Genomic DNA, 16,165 nt, shown 5'->3' with positions numbered 1-16,165 from the left:
TTGACCACAACGGCCGTAGGTTCCCTTGTGATCCCTGGTGTGGGGATCTCTCAACATACACCCGCAAGGTAGAGATTGAGGGTTCGGGGGACTGTAACTACCGAGAGGAGTATTTCGCTCGTCGATAACTCCAGAGGCAGGATATCCTTACTAGCTCAGCATAAATAATTGAAGGGACATGCGTTAACTATTAAACTAATCTGAATTGATTTTAGCAATATGCAACATATAATACTAATTCGATCGTGATCATCTGATTTAAATAGCATTAAGGGACCTAGCATGATAATCCGATTTCCCAAAAATATTATATTTGTTAGGCGTGATAGAACAATCAGATTAGGTTAGTTTAACAGTTCATAAAAAGGGCGAGGAAAGCAGTTAAATCATCGAAAAGGGACACATTACGACGTACCCTTGAGAGGTGCGTCACGGTTCTCAGAAAACTAACCACTTTGACTTTGCTATTTCTCCTTTTTATTTAACGAATCTCAATTATGGGACAGGATACGTTCTGTTCGATTTATGGATCGATTGCGACAGAACGCGTGAACAGTTTCGCAGCGAGAGGCTTAGGCTAAGGGTTGGAGTCAATACGCAGAATATAATTGTGTGTTGTTGTGTCCTTTTCACGTCGAATTTAGGGGTCTGTTTATAGGGAAGAGTTCGTGGAAAGATAGAATTGCAGAGTTCTAATCCACAAAGAATTAGGAAAAAACACGTACCCAGGTATTTTCAGCGCCCAGGCCTGGGCGCCGAAGATTTCGGCGCCCAGAGCCAGGCGTTGAAAATAGGGTCTGGGCTGTTTTCGTTAGTCAGATTAGGATTCCTGAAATCCGTAGAGTTTGAGATTTAATCGAGTCTTTTAGCGCGTATCAATTTTATGACGGAATGCGTCTGGGCCCGTTACGAACTCTAGGCTCGTTAGGATTTTAATTAATACGTAACTCTTATTTCCGAATCATATTAGGAATAGGATTCTCGCAGTTTTCTATCTCATTTAGGATTTATGTTGGAATGCAACACCTAATTCTGACAGGTTTCTATATTTTATGATTGGCCACTTTTAGGAGCTACCTTTTATGGCAGTTACTATTTTTAGCAGGTTTCCATAAATAGCAGGTTTCGGGTGAAATGAAAAGGGGAATTGAGATTCGTTTATTTTATAGGAGATGCGTTGTCAAGTGGAGATTTATGCTTTCATCATCGAACCTTTCCCTTTCGGGAATGGGGACAAAAGTAGGTGTCTACAAGTTTTCCACGCTAAATCTTGCTTTCATATTTTACTGTTTCTGTTCCTAGTAGTTTAAATTTTTATAAAACTGTAAAATATCAATTCACCCCCCCTCTTGAGGAACTCTGTGAAACTAACAATTAGTATCAGAGCCAGAACCCTTTAAACTGCAGGTAACTCTGACGGGAAAAACGATTCTGAAGCTATGAACACTACAGAGAAACTGGAAGAGGGATACTCAACACAACGACCTCCAATGTTTAGTGGCAATTACTACTCTTATTGGAGAAACAGGATGGAGATTTTCATCAAGGCTGAAAACTATCAAGTGTGAAGAGTTATTGAAGTGGGAGACTTCCAAGTCATTAAGCTAAGTACCTATGGGGAAACCGTTCCCAGGCCGATAGCAGAATTTGACAAAGCTGACTATGAAAAGCTTGAACTCAATGCCATGGCTGTCAAAATTCTACACTGTGGACTAGGTCCAAATGAGCACAATAGAGTAATGGGCTGCAAGAATACAAAACAGATTTGGGATCTGCTCCAAGTCACTCATGAAGGAACAAACGAAGTCAAGAGATCAAAGATCGATCTCTTAATGCACCAGTATGAGTTGTTCACCATGAAATCCTCTGAAACAACTCAAGACATGATTACTCGCTTCACAAACATCATCAATGAATTGAACTCTCTTAGGAAAATCATAACTCCCGAAGAACAAGTTAGAAAGGTTCTAAGGAGTCTTCCACAGGATCCTTGGATGGCCAAGGTCACTGCACTTCAAGAAACCAAAGACTTCACCAAGTTTAACCTGGAACAACTGGCTGAATCTCTCCTAACCCATGAGCTATAATTGAATGCAAGACCCTCAGAAAGTACCAAAAATAGAGCCCTTGCACTAAAAACTGAAAATGATGATAACTCTGAAGAGGATGAGGAGACAGCCCTATTTGCTAGAAGATTCGGAAGAATGTTTAGAAATTACAAAGAAGGAGATCACAGAAGCAAACCAAATCGAAAATTCTCCAAAACTGACACTGGATGCCATAAGTGTGGAAACTTAGAACATCGCATCAGGAAATGTCCCCTCTGGGAACAAGAACGAGGAAAAGGAAAGGAAACAGCCAAGGACAGATTCAAAGATAACAAGAACTCCTTCTCTAAAACTGATGTAAGGAAAGCCATGATTGCTGCATGGGGAGACTCCTCTTCAGATGAGGAACAGGATCAACCTAACGAAGAAACAGCTCACTTGTGCCTTGTAGCTGAACACGAAGGATATGGATCAGGCTCAGAATCTGAAAAATTCCAGGCAAGTCTTGTTCAAATTAAAAGTAGATTGGAATCTCTGTCTAAATTAGAACTGTTTGACCTACTTTCCTGTCTCACTAGTGACTATGAGGAACTCCTAAAAGAAAAATTAGATTCGGATAAGAAACACCAAACAACTGTCAAGGAACTCACTGAGGAGTTAGAATGGACCAAAAACACAAACATAGATATCGACAATCGTTTCTTTAGTCTCTTTGATCAGAACCTTCACATAAAAGAAATTTGTGAAGCCTTGCGAAATGAGAACTCCTGGCTAAAACAAGAACTAATTGACCTAGAAATAGCCAAGACCAAAACCCTTTATAAAAATGAGCTAGAAAGAACTCAACTTGAACTAGTCAAGATTCACCAAGAAAAGACCAACCTAGAAGGAGAAATGGCTAGAAAGACGAGACACATAATAGAAGGAACACCTAAATGGATAGAAGAAGCTAGAACCAAACGCACAGAAGGATTAGGTTTCAATCACAAGAAACATCACCCTAGAAAGACCAGAGTAGAACTCTACAGTGACATAGTATGCACCTTCTGTGGTCTAATTGGTCATTATAGAGTCTCCTGTCCTAAAAACCAAAGAGGCTTGGAAAAGAACATTGATCTCACCAAGACTAAATGGGTAAAGAAGAGCGATTTGATTCCAAGCAAGGAACCCAAGCTATGATGGGTTCCTAAAAACTCTAACTAAAATTGTCATGCAGGTCGAAGTGAGGGGGAACAACACATGGTACCTAGACAGTGGTTGTTCCAAGCACATGACAGGAGAGAAGAACAGATTTCTCTCACTCACGACCTATGAAGGTGGAACTGTGACTTTTGGCGATAATAAGAAAGGTAACATCATTGGCATTGGTAAGGTCGGTAAGTCAAAGTCTCATTCCATAGATAATGTACTTTTAGTTGAAGGCCTAGGACATAGTTTATTAAGCATCTCTCAATTCTGTGACAAAGGAAATTATGCAAAATTCTTCTCGAATAAATGTCTAATTATCAACCGTAACACCGAAACAGTGATCTTAGAGGGACAGAGGAAAGGGAACACATATGTGGTCAACCTTAACTCAGTTCCTCACTCCAATCTGACCTGTCTCAGCGTTATTGAAGATGATCCTTTGTTATGGCACAAAAGGTTTGGTCATGCTAGTTTTTCTCTAATGAACAAGTTGAATTCAAAAAATCTAGTCACAGGTCTTCCGAATACAAAATTCGCAAATTTATCAATGTGAGATGCCTGCATCAAAGGTAAGCAAGTAAGAACATCTTTTAAATCTAAAGGAGTAATCAGTACAACAAAACCACTGGAATTGATCCATATGGATTTATGTGGACCAATGAGAACTCAGAGCAGGAGTGGAAAGAAGTATGTACTTGTAATTGTGGATGACTTCTCAAGATACACATGGGTGATTTTCCTAGCTAGCAAGGAAGAAACATTTGAAGAATTCTTAGCATTTGCCTCTAGGGTTCAACGTCAAAGCAATCATAAATTGGTCCACATCAGGTCAGATCATGGTACCGAATTTCAAAACAAGAAGTTCGATGACTTATGTAAAAGTTCAGGAATAAGTCATAATTTCTCAGCTCCAAGAACACCCCAACAAAATGGAGTAGTAGAAAGAAAGAACCGAACTCTTGAAGACATGACAAGAATAATGTTGATTGCTAGTGGACTCCCCAAAAGTTTCTGAGCCGAAGCTCTAAATACTGCATGCTATATACTCAATCGAGTACTGATCAGAGCTATCAAGAACAAGACCCCATATGAACTGTATAAAGGAAGAAAACCCTCAATAACACATCTCAGAATCTTTGGTTGCAAATGTTTCGTCCACAACAATGGGAAGAATCAACTGGGAAAATTTGATGCACAGAGTGATGAAGCCATTTTCTTACGATATGCCTCAAACAGCAAAGCATATCGAGTGTTTAACAAAAGGACCATGTGCATGGAAGAAAGCATATATATTATATTTGATGAAACTGACTCCCAAAACTTTTCTACAGGTACAACCATTGATGGAAACTTTGAACTAGGACTCACAAGAGAAACAGAAGACGAAGAGATAAGAAGGACTTCTCAAATAGAAGAACAAGCTCAGAATGAAGAAACACCTGAAGGTGGTACAGCTGAAGTGGAACAGATACAAACTGAAGATCATACAGAACCAAATGAACAAGTGGAACAGCTTGCTGAAGAAGTCACTACACCATTGCAACCCAGACCTTGGAAACATCAAAGCTCACATCCACTTGACCAAATAATTAGTGATCTTGGACGAGGAACAACAACGAGATCACAACTCAAAAACTTTTGTGCTTTCTATGCCTATTTATCCATGATTGATCCTAAAAATTATAAAGAGGCACTAACTGACTCTGATTGGATCATTGCCATGCAGGAGGAACTCAATGAATTCGAAAGGAATAAAGTATGGCACCTTGAGCCCACACCTTTGACCAATCGAGTAATAGGTTTAAAATGGGTATTCCGAAACAAACAAGACGAACATGCAACTATTACTAGGAACAAAGCCAGATTGGTTGTCAAGGGGTACAATCAACAAGAAGGGATAGACTTTGAAGAGACTTTTTCTCCAGTTGCCATAATGGAAGCAATACGCATACTTATAGCATTTGCATCATACATAGGGTTCAAACTCTATCAAATGGACGTAAAATGTGCGTTCCTAAACAGATATCTTAAAGAGGAATTTTATGTGGAACAACCACCAGGATTTGAAGATCCAGAATACCCCTCACATGTATACAAGCTAGACAAAGCACTATACGGACTAAAACAAGCCCCAAGAGCTTGGTATGAACGTCTCTCTCATTTTCTATTAGACAATCAATTCAATCGAAGTAAGGTTGACAGAACCTTGTTTCTTAAATCAAGAGACATAGACATATTAATTGTTCAAATATATGTTGATGATATCATATTTGGTGCAACTAATGAGGATCTTTGCAAAGAATTTTCTGACTTAATGCAGCAAGAATTTCAAATGAGCATGATGGGAGAACTAAACTTCTTCCTAGGTCTCCAAATTAAGCAAACGGAACAAGGCATCATGATCCAACAACAGAAATATATCAAGGATCTCATAAAGAAATATGGAATGGAGTCAGCTAAAAGCAATCATACACCTATGGGAACTACCACAAGGCTAGATGAGGATCAAGAAGGTAAAAGCGTAGATCAAACGAGGTACAGAGGTATGATTGGTTCATTACTTTATCTCACAGCAAGAAGACCAGACATTGCCTTTAGTGTAGGTGTCTGTGCTCGGTTTCAATCCAACCCTAAAGAATCTCATCTTACAGGAGTCAAAAGAATTATAAGATACTTAAAAGGCACTGACGATTTATGTTTATGGTATCCTAACTATGATCACTTTGACCTCAAAGGATATACAGATGCTGACTATGCAGGTGATTTAGTTAACAGAAAGAGCACATCAGGGATGGTTCAGTTCCTAGGAGCATGTGCCGTTTCTTGGGCATCAAAGAAACAAAACACTGTGGCACTATCCACAACAGAAGCTGAATATGTAGCTGTTGCTTCATGTTGTTCCCAAATGCTATGGATCAAACAACAACTTAGAGATTTTGGTATGAAACTAAAATGTGTTCCTATACTATGTGACAACACTAGTGCTATCTGCATATCAAAGGATCCAGTTCATCACTCAAGAGTGAAACACATTCATATTCGTCATCATTTTCTAAAAGATTATGTGGAAAAGGAACTGGTCAAGCTTGAATTCTGCCCCACAGAAGATCAAGTTGCTGACATCTTAACCAAACCACTAAACAGGGACAGACACGACAAGCTAAGGTTAGAACTTGGTATGATACGAATAAAATGATACTTGTTTCCCTTACTTATTCTCTAACCTTATTGGAACATTCAAAAAACAAAAACAAAAAAAACCAAAAAAAAAAAGACCAAATATTTTTTTTAGTACGTTATTTATTTTGTAAATATTTTTCTTATTATGAATGGACTAACGATTGGACTCAGATTGCAAAATCCAGCTGTGCATTACCACAACCATGTCTGCACATTTCTAAGGTAATTGCACTTGTTCCCAACACTTGCATTAAATATAAGTCTAAGTGGGAAAACTAAAAATGAACGGAAAGCATTTAATTTGATTCAGTGAATCTTAAAAACCCAATGCATGCATTACTGTTTATTTTGTTCACTCAAACACGCTTCCCACAATCCATTTCCCAACAAAAAAAAACCCTTCATATTCCAATCATTCCCCCTATAAACATCACGGATTATCCCTAAAATCCCAGAATTTAAAATTCAAATTACATACTCTCCTATCCACTCGCCAACTACCTCTCCTATATATAATCATGACCCTTTACAAGCTTCAATTCCCAAACCCTAGTGACCCTTCCTCTTCCTCGGAACCAATTATCACCGTAATACCTCTACAAACAATCTACCCAGAATCCATGGCTCCGAAACAACCAACACCCGAACCACCACCAGCCAAGTCCACGGCCAAGCTAGCCAGAAAGAGGAAACTGATTCTGAAGAAGGAAGCAGTTGCACCAACTCAGGGGGAATCACACCTTCCCATGGAGAAAAAGGTAAAACTCGAATCTGCGAAATTTCATTATTTCCCCCCCGATCGCATGCTCCCTGGGTTGAGTATTGATTTTGGTTGGTGTCGAGAGGTCGGGTTTGTCGAATTGTTGGAGTCGATTGAGTCTCAGGGTTGGACATATTTGTTTGAAGTGTGTTCTAAAGCTTGCATGTATCCTGAGGCTATGGGAGAATTTTGCTCAAATTTTATAAACAAAGGGAGGGTTTGTAAGTCGGAGGTAAATGGAAAGTCATTTAGTTTTGATGCTGAAAAATTGGGAACCTGGTTCAAAGTTCCTGTGCTGGGGGAGGAAGTTTATCACAAGGGGAAAGGTCCAATTGAATTGCGAGGTGCTACTATGGCAGACGTCTACTCTTACTTTGGGGGTCAGGGAAAACACCCAAGAGCCTTAAATCAATCACTTTTAACTCCCTTTCAAAAAGTCTTGTTTAATATGGTGCGTCGAGGCCTAGTTCCGCGTCATGACAAGCGAGCCCTAGCCAGTAGATTGGACCTCATATACATCTTTTTCCTTGAATCTCAACGCCAAATTAATTTTCCAATGGTCTTTATTGCTCACCTCACCCACTGCATCTCTCAGAATAACATGGTTGGGTATGGCTCTCTTCTGACTTTTATCATGAGAAAGGTGGGGGTTGATCTCACTCACTACACAGCTGAACCGCTCACTCCTGCTCACATACTCAACAAAGCGTGTTTACATGGTATAAGTCTTAGTGTCATTGATGGGGTTGTCTGTGTTGGGAAGCTGATGGTTGGTGACACGGCCCCACAAGATGGAGAAGTAGGGGAGGAAATAGAGGATATGGAGGAGGAGATAGATGAGGGAGAAGAGTTCTCGGATGAAGAAGAGGCGGTGCCATCCCCCTATGAGGAGAAAGAAGGTCAGACAGAGGGTGTTCCTGTTGACCATTGCCCAAAAGAGAAAAGCCCTACCAAAGCCACTTCATCTCCCAAGCCAATCCCAGCCTCTCCTGTGTCTCGTCAGGCCATTCTTCGCAGCAGCCGTCTAGCCAGTTCTTCAAAAGGTGCACCTCCAGTATATAGGGTGGAAGACTGTGACTCTGACAAGGACGGTGAAACTCAATCATCTGCTCCCTCACAAGATGGTTCAGTTCAGCTCCTGATGACAAAGGTGGATCAACTGCAGCTGGACAATGTTGTTCTTTTATCTGCTATCACATCTCTGCAGGAGTTGGTGCACAGGATGCAGCAGGATCAGGCCGAGTTCTTCAATGATATGATGGAGCGGCTAGCAGACATGGTCATAGAGGAGGTGGCCAATGTTGAGGAAGCTGCACCTGGATCCCCCCAGCCTGACCCTGCCACAATTATCTGATTCCCCACCCCTTATATTTTGCTATCTATCGAACAATTTAATCTTTCTTGCTCTCTGAACATTTTATTTTGTTTTGGATGGTTTGGATGTGCCAGGTTTATGACTAATGCTCATTAGTGCGCTTTTCCTACGTTCTGATAGTTGTCCCACACTGACTTGTAGGATCTTTTGCTTGTGTTGTGTTCTATGTTGCTTTTGTCTTGTTTTGCTTGCAGGGGTGCGGTCAAACTCGTTGATTTACTTGAGCGGCAAGATGCTTCTCTCTTGATAGGGTAACATAATTCACATATATATTCTTCCTTCTGGTTTTGTAAAATCGTTTTTCAAATGGACCCTTTTTGATAATTCCAAAGGGGGAAGATATTGGGGGCAACTTGTTTTCAAAATATTAGTATCTATGCGTGGGTTCGACACCTCAGTAATTGACACCTCTGTTCCTAGTTGAGGTTTGGAGTATGAATGCCAGTTATTCCATGTTTCATTCCTTAGTCAATTTAAGCATATTTTATTCTTAACAAGTTGTAAGGTTGTCATCATCAAAAGGGGGGAAATTGTTGATTCCCGAGTTTTGATGGTGACAAGCTTAAACTATACTCACGACTGTTTGTCGAAGGAATGTCAGGAACAGGTCACTATAAGTTCACAATGCTCGTGTCAAGAATAGCATATGAAGAAGCAAACTGAGAAGCTATGAAGAAAACAAGTTCAAAGCGTATGAAAAGATTATATCTTGGGCCAAGAAGTGTGAAGCCCAGCAAGTCTTATGAGTCTAGAAAGGTATAAGATCAGTGTATTCAAATACAACTTAGTATGGGAACAGAGTATTTCGTAGAGTCCAAAACATATCTTGAATCTAAAGTAAATCAGTTTTATTTTACAAAAGATAAACATCGAGGTTTTAAAACTGAATTTACTATCCTACTTGAGGTTATACTCTTGAGAATTTGAGTTGACATACAACTCTCAAATACATAAAAGATTGGTTTTAGCAAAACGCGTTTTAAAGAGTTAATTGCGAAAAACTATCTTTTGAAAAGAGTCCTAAATTGAGTTGAATTAGAATCTAGGGTAAACACTTAGATTCTTATAAATAAACCTCAAGTTCTTTACGAAAGTTTTTTATCAGACTTATTTACATCAAACCGGAAGCTTTCAGGTATCACCCTTAAAGTATTAATCTTTAAAGAGTCTGTTCCTGTTCCCATATAGAGCAGTATTTGTTTGCATGGTTTTATATCTTAAGTTAGTATTAGTTTAATATCTATTTGTTTTACCAAAAGTGTTGAGTTATTGTATGATAAGCCTGAGTCAGGCTTACTTGAGCAAGAGAGAAGATCTCACGAGAGATCTGTGAGGAGAAGCAGTTGAGGGACTGTTTCCATAGGGGAAGGAACAACGAGGGGTTGTTCCTAGTCATCTGTAATCAGAGGCGATTAACAGATTGTGGCCCGAGTAGATTAGGACTGTAAAACTGAGTTGTTTTTGCCTAATTAGTGAATGTGTTTAAGTCCCCAAAGGGGCCGTGGTTTTTTCCTCTCTATTGGGCCTAGAAAGTTTTCCACGCTAAATCTTGCTTTCACATTTTACTGTTTATGTTCCTAGTAGTTTAATTTTTTATAAAACCGTAAAATATCAATTCACCCCCTCTCTTGAGGAACTCTGTGAAACTAACACAAGGAATTGAAATGTATCATTTTATTGAATGGACATCAAGACTCTTATTTCTCGATTTTATTCAGTCCACATCAAGCATGTATACATAGTGGCCAACAAACCAACAGACTGGATAGCCAACGTCGGTCACTTAATTAGTTTCGGATTATATGTATATTCAGCATAGTAGTAGTCATAACCTTATTTCGATTGTAAACAGTGACTACATAGGAGTTATCCTCGAGCACAGGGTCTCCAAAGGTCTCTTTTCCCTTACCTTTTATTAAAAAATATAAAAAATTCTAATACTCTGCATATTTTAAAAATTATGTTATGGTCACTAATCTTGTGTCCTTCTCTTTGTTGTTTTCTAGACTTATTTTAAGCTTGATTAGTTTGTTTATTTTTTTAATGGTTCATTTAGGATCGACTTATTTGATCGTATAATAGAGGTGGTCAATATTATGAAATTATAATTAGCCTTGTATATTCATTCCTTTAATAACTAAGCCAGCAAACAAACAAATTAAGAATTTAAGCTCATCAAGTAAAAAGGGAAAACGTATACTCTACTTGTGTTAATCTACTTGTGTTAATTAGAGAAAAAACATTACAAAAATGGTCTGCCTTCACATGATAGATGTTTGGGAATACAAACGACGCACGACACTTCGACACTCGGGTCCTACGTAAAAGGCCCAGATGGACAATAACATGAGTAATATACAGATATTACGGATGGCCCACAGATGACGGCACATAAGGGTCGGCCGGCCCATGATCCTTGAGATCCTGCCAGTTGTACTCCGCCGAACGGATGGGCTCCAAAACCTAATAGAAGTCGGCTGAATTAAGACTTCGTGTTGCTCAAGTAACCCAATTAGGGTTCCTATCTTATAAATACGAACAGGACGCATGACAAAAGGCACGCATTCAATAAACCCTAAACCTAATTCTCTCTTTAGCCCAAAACCTCCGCCTGACTCCGACATCGGAAGAAGACTCTCGAAGACCTCTCGTCATCCCAGCCGTATGACTCGTTAGTCAAGGATCCCTTGTATTTATACCGAAACAATTTGGCCTTGTCCGTGGGGATTCAAACAAAAAGCCAGCAAGAAACCATTTTTAACGGAGATTACGATGAACGCGTCCATACCAACTCTACTGGATCTGGGGAGAACGGCTGCCACCATGACCAACTCATGGATGACGCGGAACACATAGGTCTTGATATGACCAACTGGGTATCCGATGATTAACCAAGGATGGAAACCCCTGTTGTGGTCAGAATGATTTCCGAAAACCTTCCTAGATCCTCGAATGTTGCACCAGTCACGCCGGAACAAGTGGCCGTCTGCATGAACTTGATGAAGAATTTGCTCGAGGCCTTCTCTCAGGCCGCAACCCCTCATCTAAACCAACCTAGGGAGGAACCTTCTCGCCAGGAGAATTGGGTAGAGCCCCCATGGGAAACCTTAAGAAGGTGCAAGAACAGGGAGACAAGATCTCACCGCAGAAGTAACGTCTGGAGAAGAGAGGATGCCTCAAGCCAAGCGAGGAGACATTCTCCCTCAAGAGGATCTGTCCGGACCCCCAGAAGTTGGGAACGTTTGAGAACGGATTGGGAGGAGAGATAATGGAATAGCAAGAACGCTAGGGAAACCACCCCTCATGGTTCGTGGCCGAGCAGGAAGAATCATCTGGATCCTTTCACTCTGAGTATGCTCTCCGACAACACGGACGCCACCTAAGAGGATTGAGAATGGGAAACCCCACCTATGGTCCGAAGTGGCGTTCCCACCACCAAGATCCCTCGAGTAACGATCCGCCACCAGGCCTCGATTGCGGAGGTCATCACCGCACAATGAAAGGGGCCGCTCGCCCACTCGATCATTAATTGGTCGATCACCTCCAAGAAGGGAAAGGTCTAGGCACGACGTCGGAGGGTACGTCATGAAGGGGAATACAGTTAAACATATAACATGTGCGGAACATCCCCAAAGCCAGGAAACATGTATAAAGCAAAGATTAAGTATACTTACATTTGAAGTGTGTTTTCCCGAGTTTAGTATCAACGAACACGAACAAAGAACTCCAATTTTCGTTCCTCTATTTGGTTCACCGACACGTTCAGATCCGTCTTGATAATTGTAGCTTAGACAACGTTCAAGAGTGTTTTCTTTTTCGGGAAGAACAGTTTTGAGTAGAGAGCAAAACTGAACATACGTAATTTCAGAATTAGGTTTATGGTTATGGAAAAACTGATTGGGTGTTTGGAAATATAACATAATATTATATTTAGTGTAACCGGCCAAGACACAAGGCCTTGACCGGCCACACACACACACACCGCAAGCCTTGCGCGCGCAGCCCACTACAGGCTGAAGCCCACAGCGCAGCCGAGCAGCGATGGGACATGGGCCACGCTTTGCTTGCTCGCTGCTGCTGCTCTCCTTATGCCCGCACTCGCAGCCACGCGGGCTGGCTTGCTTCTCTGCGCGAGCTCGCTGGCTCGTTGGGCCTTGCGCGCATGCGCGCTTAGCTCGACGGGCCGGCAGCTCCGTTGCGGCTCGTATTCGCGACGAACGCCTTACGGCTATTATTTATCGTATCGTACACGACGAATCACCATCGTACAATATGATTATTCGTTTCGCCAAGCTTACGAATATTCGCGATACGATATACGATTCCGATGCAAGGTCGTATCGTATATTATGTTTTTCCGAACTAATTCCCGAAAAGCTATTAAATGAATTTCAGATTCATTTAATCCGTGATCTGTTACATATCATGTCCTTGGTGTGACCTTATAGGTTCAGTCAAGAGTAAGTTGTGAGCCTAATATAGATTATAAATCACTGATCGGAAGCATTGCTCCAACTAGCTGTTCCGATCACTTGATCTCACTAAATTAATTGTTTATAATTAATCTAAACCTTGGTATTAGACTCAATGCACCTTGGGTAAAGGACACATTTCCTTCAGTCTCCCACTTGTCATTCAGACAAGTGTGCATTCACATTCCTTTTTCACTTAGTGTTACTTGCTGAACATAAGGTAAGATCCAAGCCATCCTTATTAGGTCAAGAAGTGTTTCTCGGATTACTGAGCTCAACTGTTAAACTTTTACAGAAGGTTAAGCCTTAACCATTATGATCACGACCATGCATTTTCACAGTGTCTAACTCTCCGAGAGGCCTTGTTACACAACAACACCATATCCTATCAAAGATAGGAGGACAATCCATTCATGCAATCTATGAACACTCACTTTGATTCATAGTACGCCCAATAACTTCTTTTATAGCCTCCTTTTACGGTGCGACGTTTTGCTAGCATTAGAGCGAACTAATTCTCAAACGAGCGGACATAATCACTCATGTTCTGAGGAATGGTTCTAATCACCATTAATGAGAACTACTTATGACATGACTTTAATCTCTTAAAGTGTTCTCATGGTCAATCTGATACAAGATCCAATAAGTATCTATGCAAAAGATTCTGACATCCGGTCAATCTAGTTCAAGAAACCGAACTACAAATCTACTTGCAATCTAGTCTTCATTAGTCATTGGTCGTCCACCTTTCAATGACCTGGATTAGGGATCCTTTGTGACTTCAATATTCAAGTTCACTTATGGGTGTTTCTTTGTCAATCAATCCATCTTGACATCCCATTTGAATGTTTTGAATCACATGGACTTATCATTTAATACTAAACCACATTAAATGAATATGAAATAATAAATTTCATAAATATGAAATGGTTAAATCAATTGTTTTAAACACAGATCTAACAGATGTTCTAAAACAAAACTTAGAAAATCAAAGCCATTCTCCAATATGCTTGATTCCCATGGTTGCTACAAGTGCGTTGTGCTTCGCTTGTGGCAACGTTTTAGTCAATGGATCCGCGACGTTGTCGTTAGTTCCAACCTTGCAAATCTAGATTTCTTTCCTTTCAACGATTTCTCGAAGTATATAAAATTACCGCAGTACGTGCTTGGACTTCTGGTGGCTCCTATGCTCCTTTGCCCTGGCAATGGCTCCGCTATTGTCGCAATACAAAGCCATTGGTCCTTTAATGGAGGGGACAACCCCAAGCTCATCAGATGGGGTACCCAACAACATTCCCCTCCCTTCACTGTAGCTCACCGAAGCCCAACCACCGCCTTGGACCAGGCCACTGTGCAACGCCACCTTTCCTTAACTGATTCAAGTCAGCCACAGTACACCCCTCCACCAATGTGTGGCCAGAAACCCATCACCCCTACTAGGCCATAGCCTAATTCTCCGCAGATGCAAACCCGAGCTCGGCATGGTATTTTTAAACCTAACCCCAAGTATGGTTTAGCAGTCTAACCCATTGGCCCAACTCCTCGCAGTTCTCCATTACCTAAAAATCATAAACTATCCTTGGCCGACCCTAATTGGAATGTGGAGATGCAAGATAAATATGGTGCTTTAGTTAATACAGGGACATGGGATTTAGTGCCTCGGCCTACGGGGGTGAATATTGTTAATTGCATGTGGATTTTTACTCATAAGGAAAATGATAAAGGCCGGTGACCTTATAAGGCACAAAAGTCATCTTGTTTGTGATGGAAGGTCTCAAGAGGTTGGTGTTGATTGTGATGAGACATTTAGTCCGGTTGTAAAGACGACTACTATTCACACAGTGTTGGGCCTTGCTATGGCTCAAAAGTGGATTATTCATCAACTTGATGTTAAAAATGCATTCCTTCATGGTGATTTAAAAGAGACAGTTTATATGTATCAACCTCTAGATTTTGTTGATCGTAGGGCTCCTAATCATGTTTGTCTCCTCCGTAAGGCATTATATGGTCTCAAGGAAGCACCTCGTGCTTGGTACCAAAGGTTTGCTAACTTTTTATTGCAGATGGGGTTTATCATTGCCATGAGCGATACTTCCTTGTTCACATTCAAGCATGGTGATGATATTGCCTATCTCCTACTCTATGTTGATGACATTATTTTGGTCACCTCCTCAAATAATTTGCGTGGCCACATGATTACTACCTTACAGACCGAGTTTCCTATGTCTGATTTGGGACCTCTTAATTATTTTTTGGGTATTTCTGTTACTCGTACTCCTTCTTTTATGCTTCTATCTCAACAGAAGTACGCACATGATATTTTAGAGCGCGCAGGTATGTGCAATTGTAAGCTTGCTGCTACTCCTGTGGACACTCAGTCCAAACTGAGTGTAGAATCGGGTCCGAAAGTTCAGGATCCTACTAAGTACCGAAACTTAGCAGGTGCTCTACAGTACCTCACTTTTACTCGCCCTGATGTAGCTTATGCGATACGGCAAGTGTGTCTTTTTATGCATGACCGACGGGAGCCCTACTTTGATGCATTAAAGCGCATTTTGCGATATGTTCAAGGCACCATTGATCACGGGTTACATTTATATCCTACTACTGTCTTGCAATTTATTACTTATACTGATGCAGATTGGGCCGGGTGCCCAGACACCCGCCGGTCGACTTCCGGTTATTGTTGTTTTCTAGGCAACAATTTAATTTCTTGGCCCTCCAAGCGTCAGCATACATTATCTAGATCTAGTGCAGAAGCAGAGTATAGAGGCGTCGCAAATGTTGTTGCTGGAGGCATGTTGGATTCGTAATCTCTTACTTGAGTTGCATTGTCCTCTCCGAAAGGCTACTTTTATTTATTGTGATAATGTTAGTGCAATCTACCTCACTCGGAACCCAGTATAACACCAACGTACTAAACACGTTGAGTTGGATATTCATTTTGTTCTGGAGAAAGTTGCATTGGATCAAGTACGAGTACTTCATGTTCCTTCGAGATATCAGTTTGCCGACATATTCACGAAAGGCCTTCCACGATAATTATTTTTAGATTTCAGAGACAGTCTTAGCGTACGACCTCCTCCCGCTATGGCTGCGGGGGTGTGATAGAGAATAGAATTCTCTTAGGATATAAATTGTA

At 40.8% G+C, this 16,165-nt stretch overlaps 1 protein-coding gene across 1 annotated transcript; it reads left to right on the top strand.

The window, feature by feature from the left end:
- The first annotated feature begins 14,738 nt into the window (after positions 1-14,738).
- Positions 14,739-15,836, top strand: LOC110797062 (uncharacterized mitochondrial protein AtMg00810-like). Its single transcript, XM_022002157.2, has one exon. It carries the CDS (start codon positions 14,739-14,741, stop codon positions 15,834-15,836), a length of 1,098 nt encoding a protein of 365 aa, XP_021857849.2.
- The last annotated feature ends 329 nt before the right edge of the window (positions 15,837-16,165 follow it).

This window comes from Spinacia oleracea, chromosome 5 (assembly GCF_020520425.1).
Source record: "Spinacia oleracea cultivar Varoflay chromosome 5, BTI_SOV_V1, whole genome shotgun sequence".
NCBI classification, from domain to species: Eukaryota; Viridiplantae; Streptophyta; class Magnoliopsida; order Caryophyllales; family Amaranthaceae; genus Spinacia; species Spinacia oleracea.
This window is presented reverse-complemented; position numbering and strand designations above follow the sequence as displayed.

Coding starts and splice junctions, on each gene's coding strand:
- LOC110797062 (XM_022002157.2), top strand. CDS start 14,739: ATGATAAAGGCCGGTGACCTTATAAGGCACAAAAGTCATCTTGTTTGT.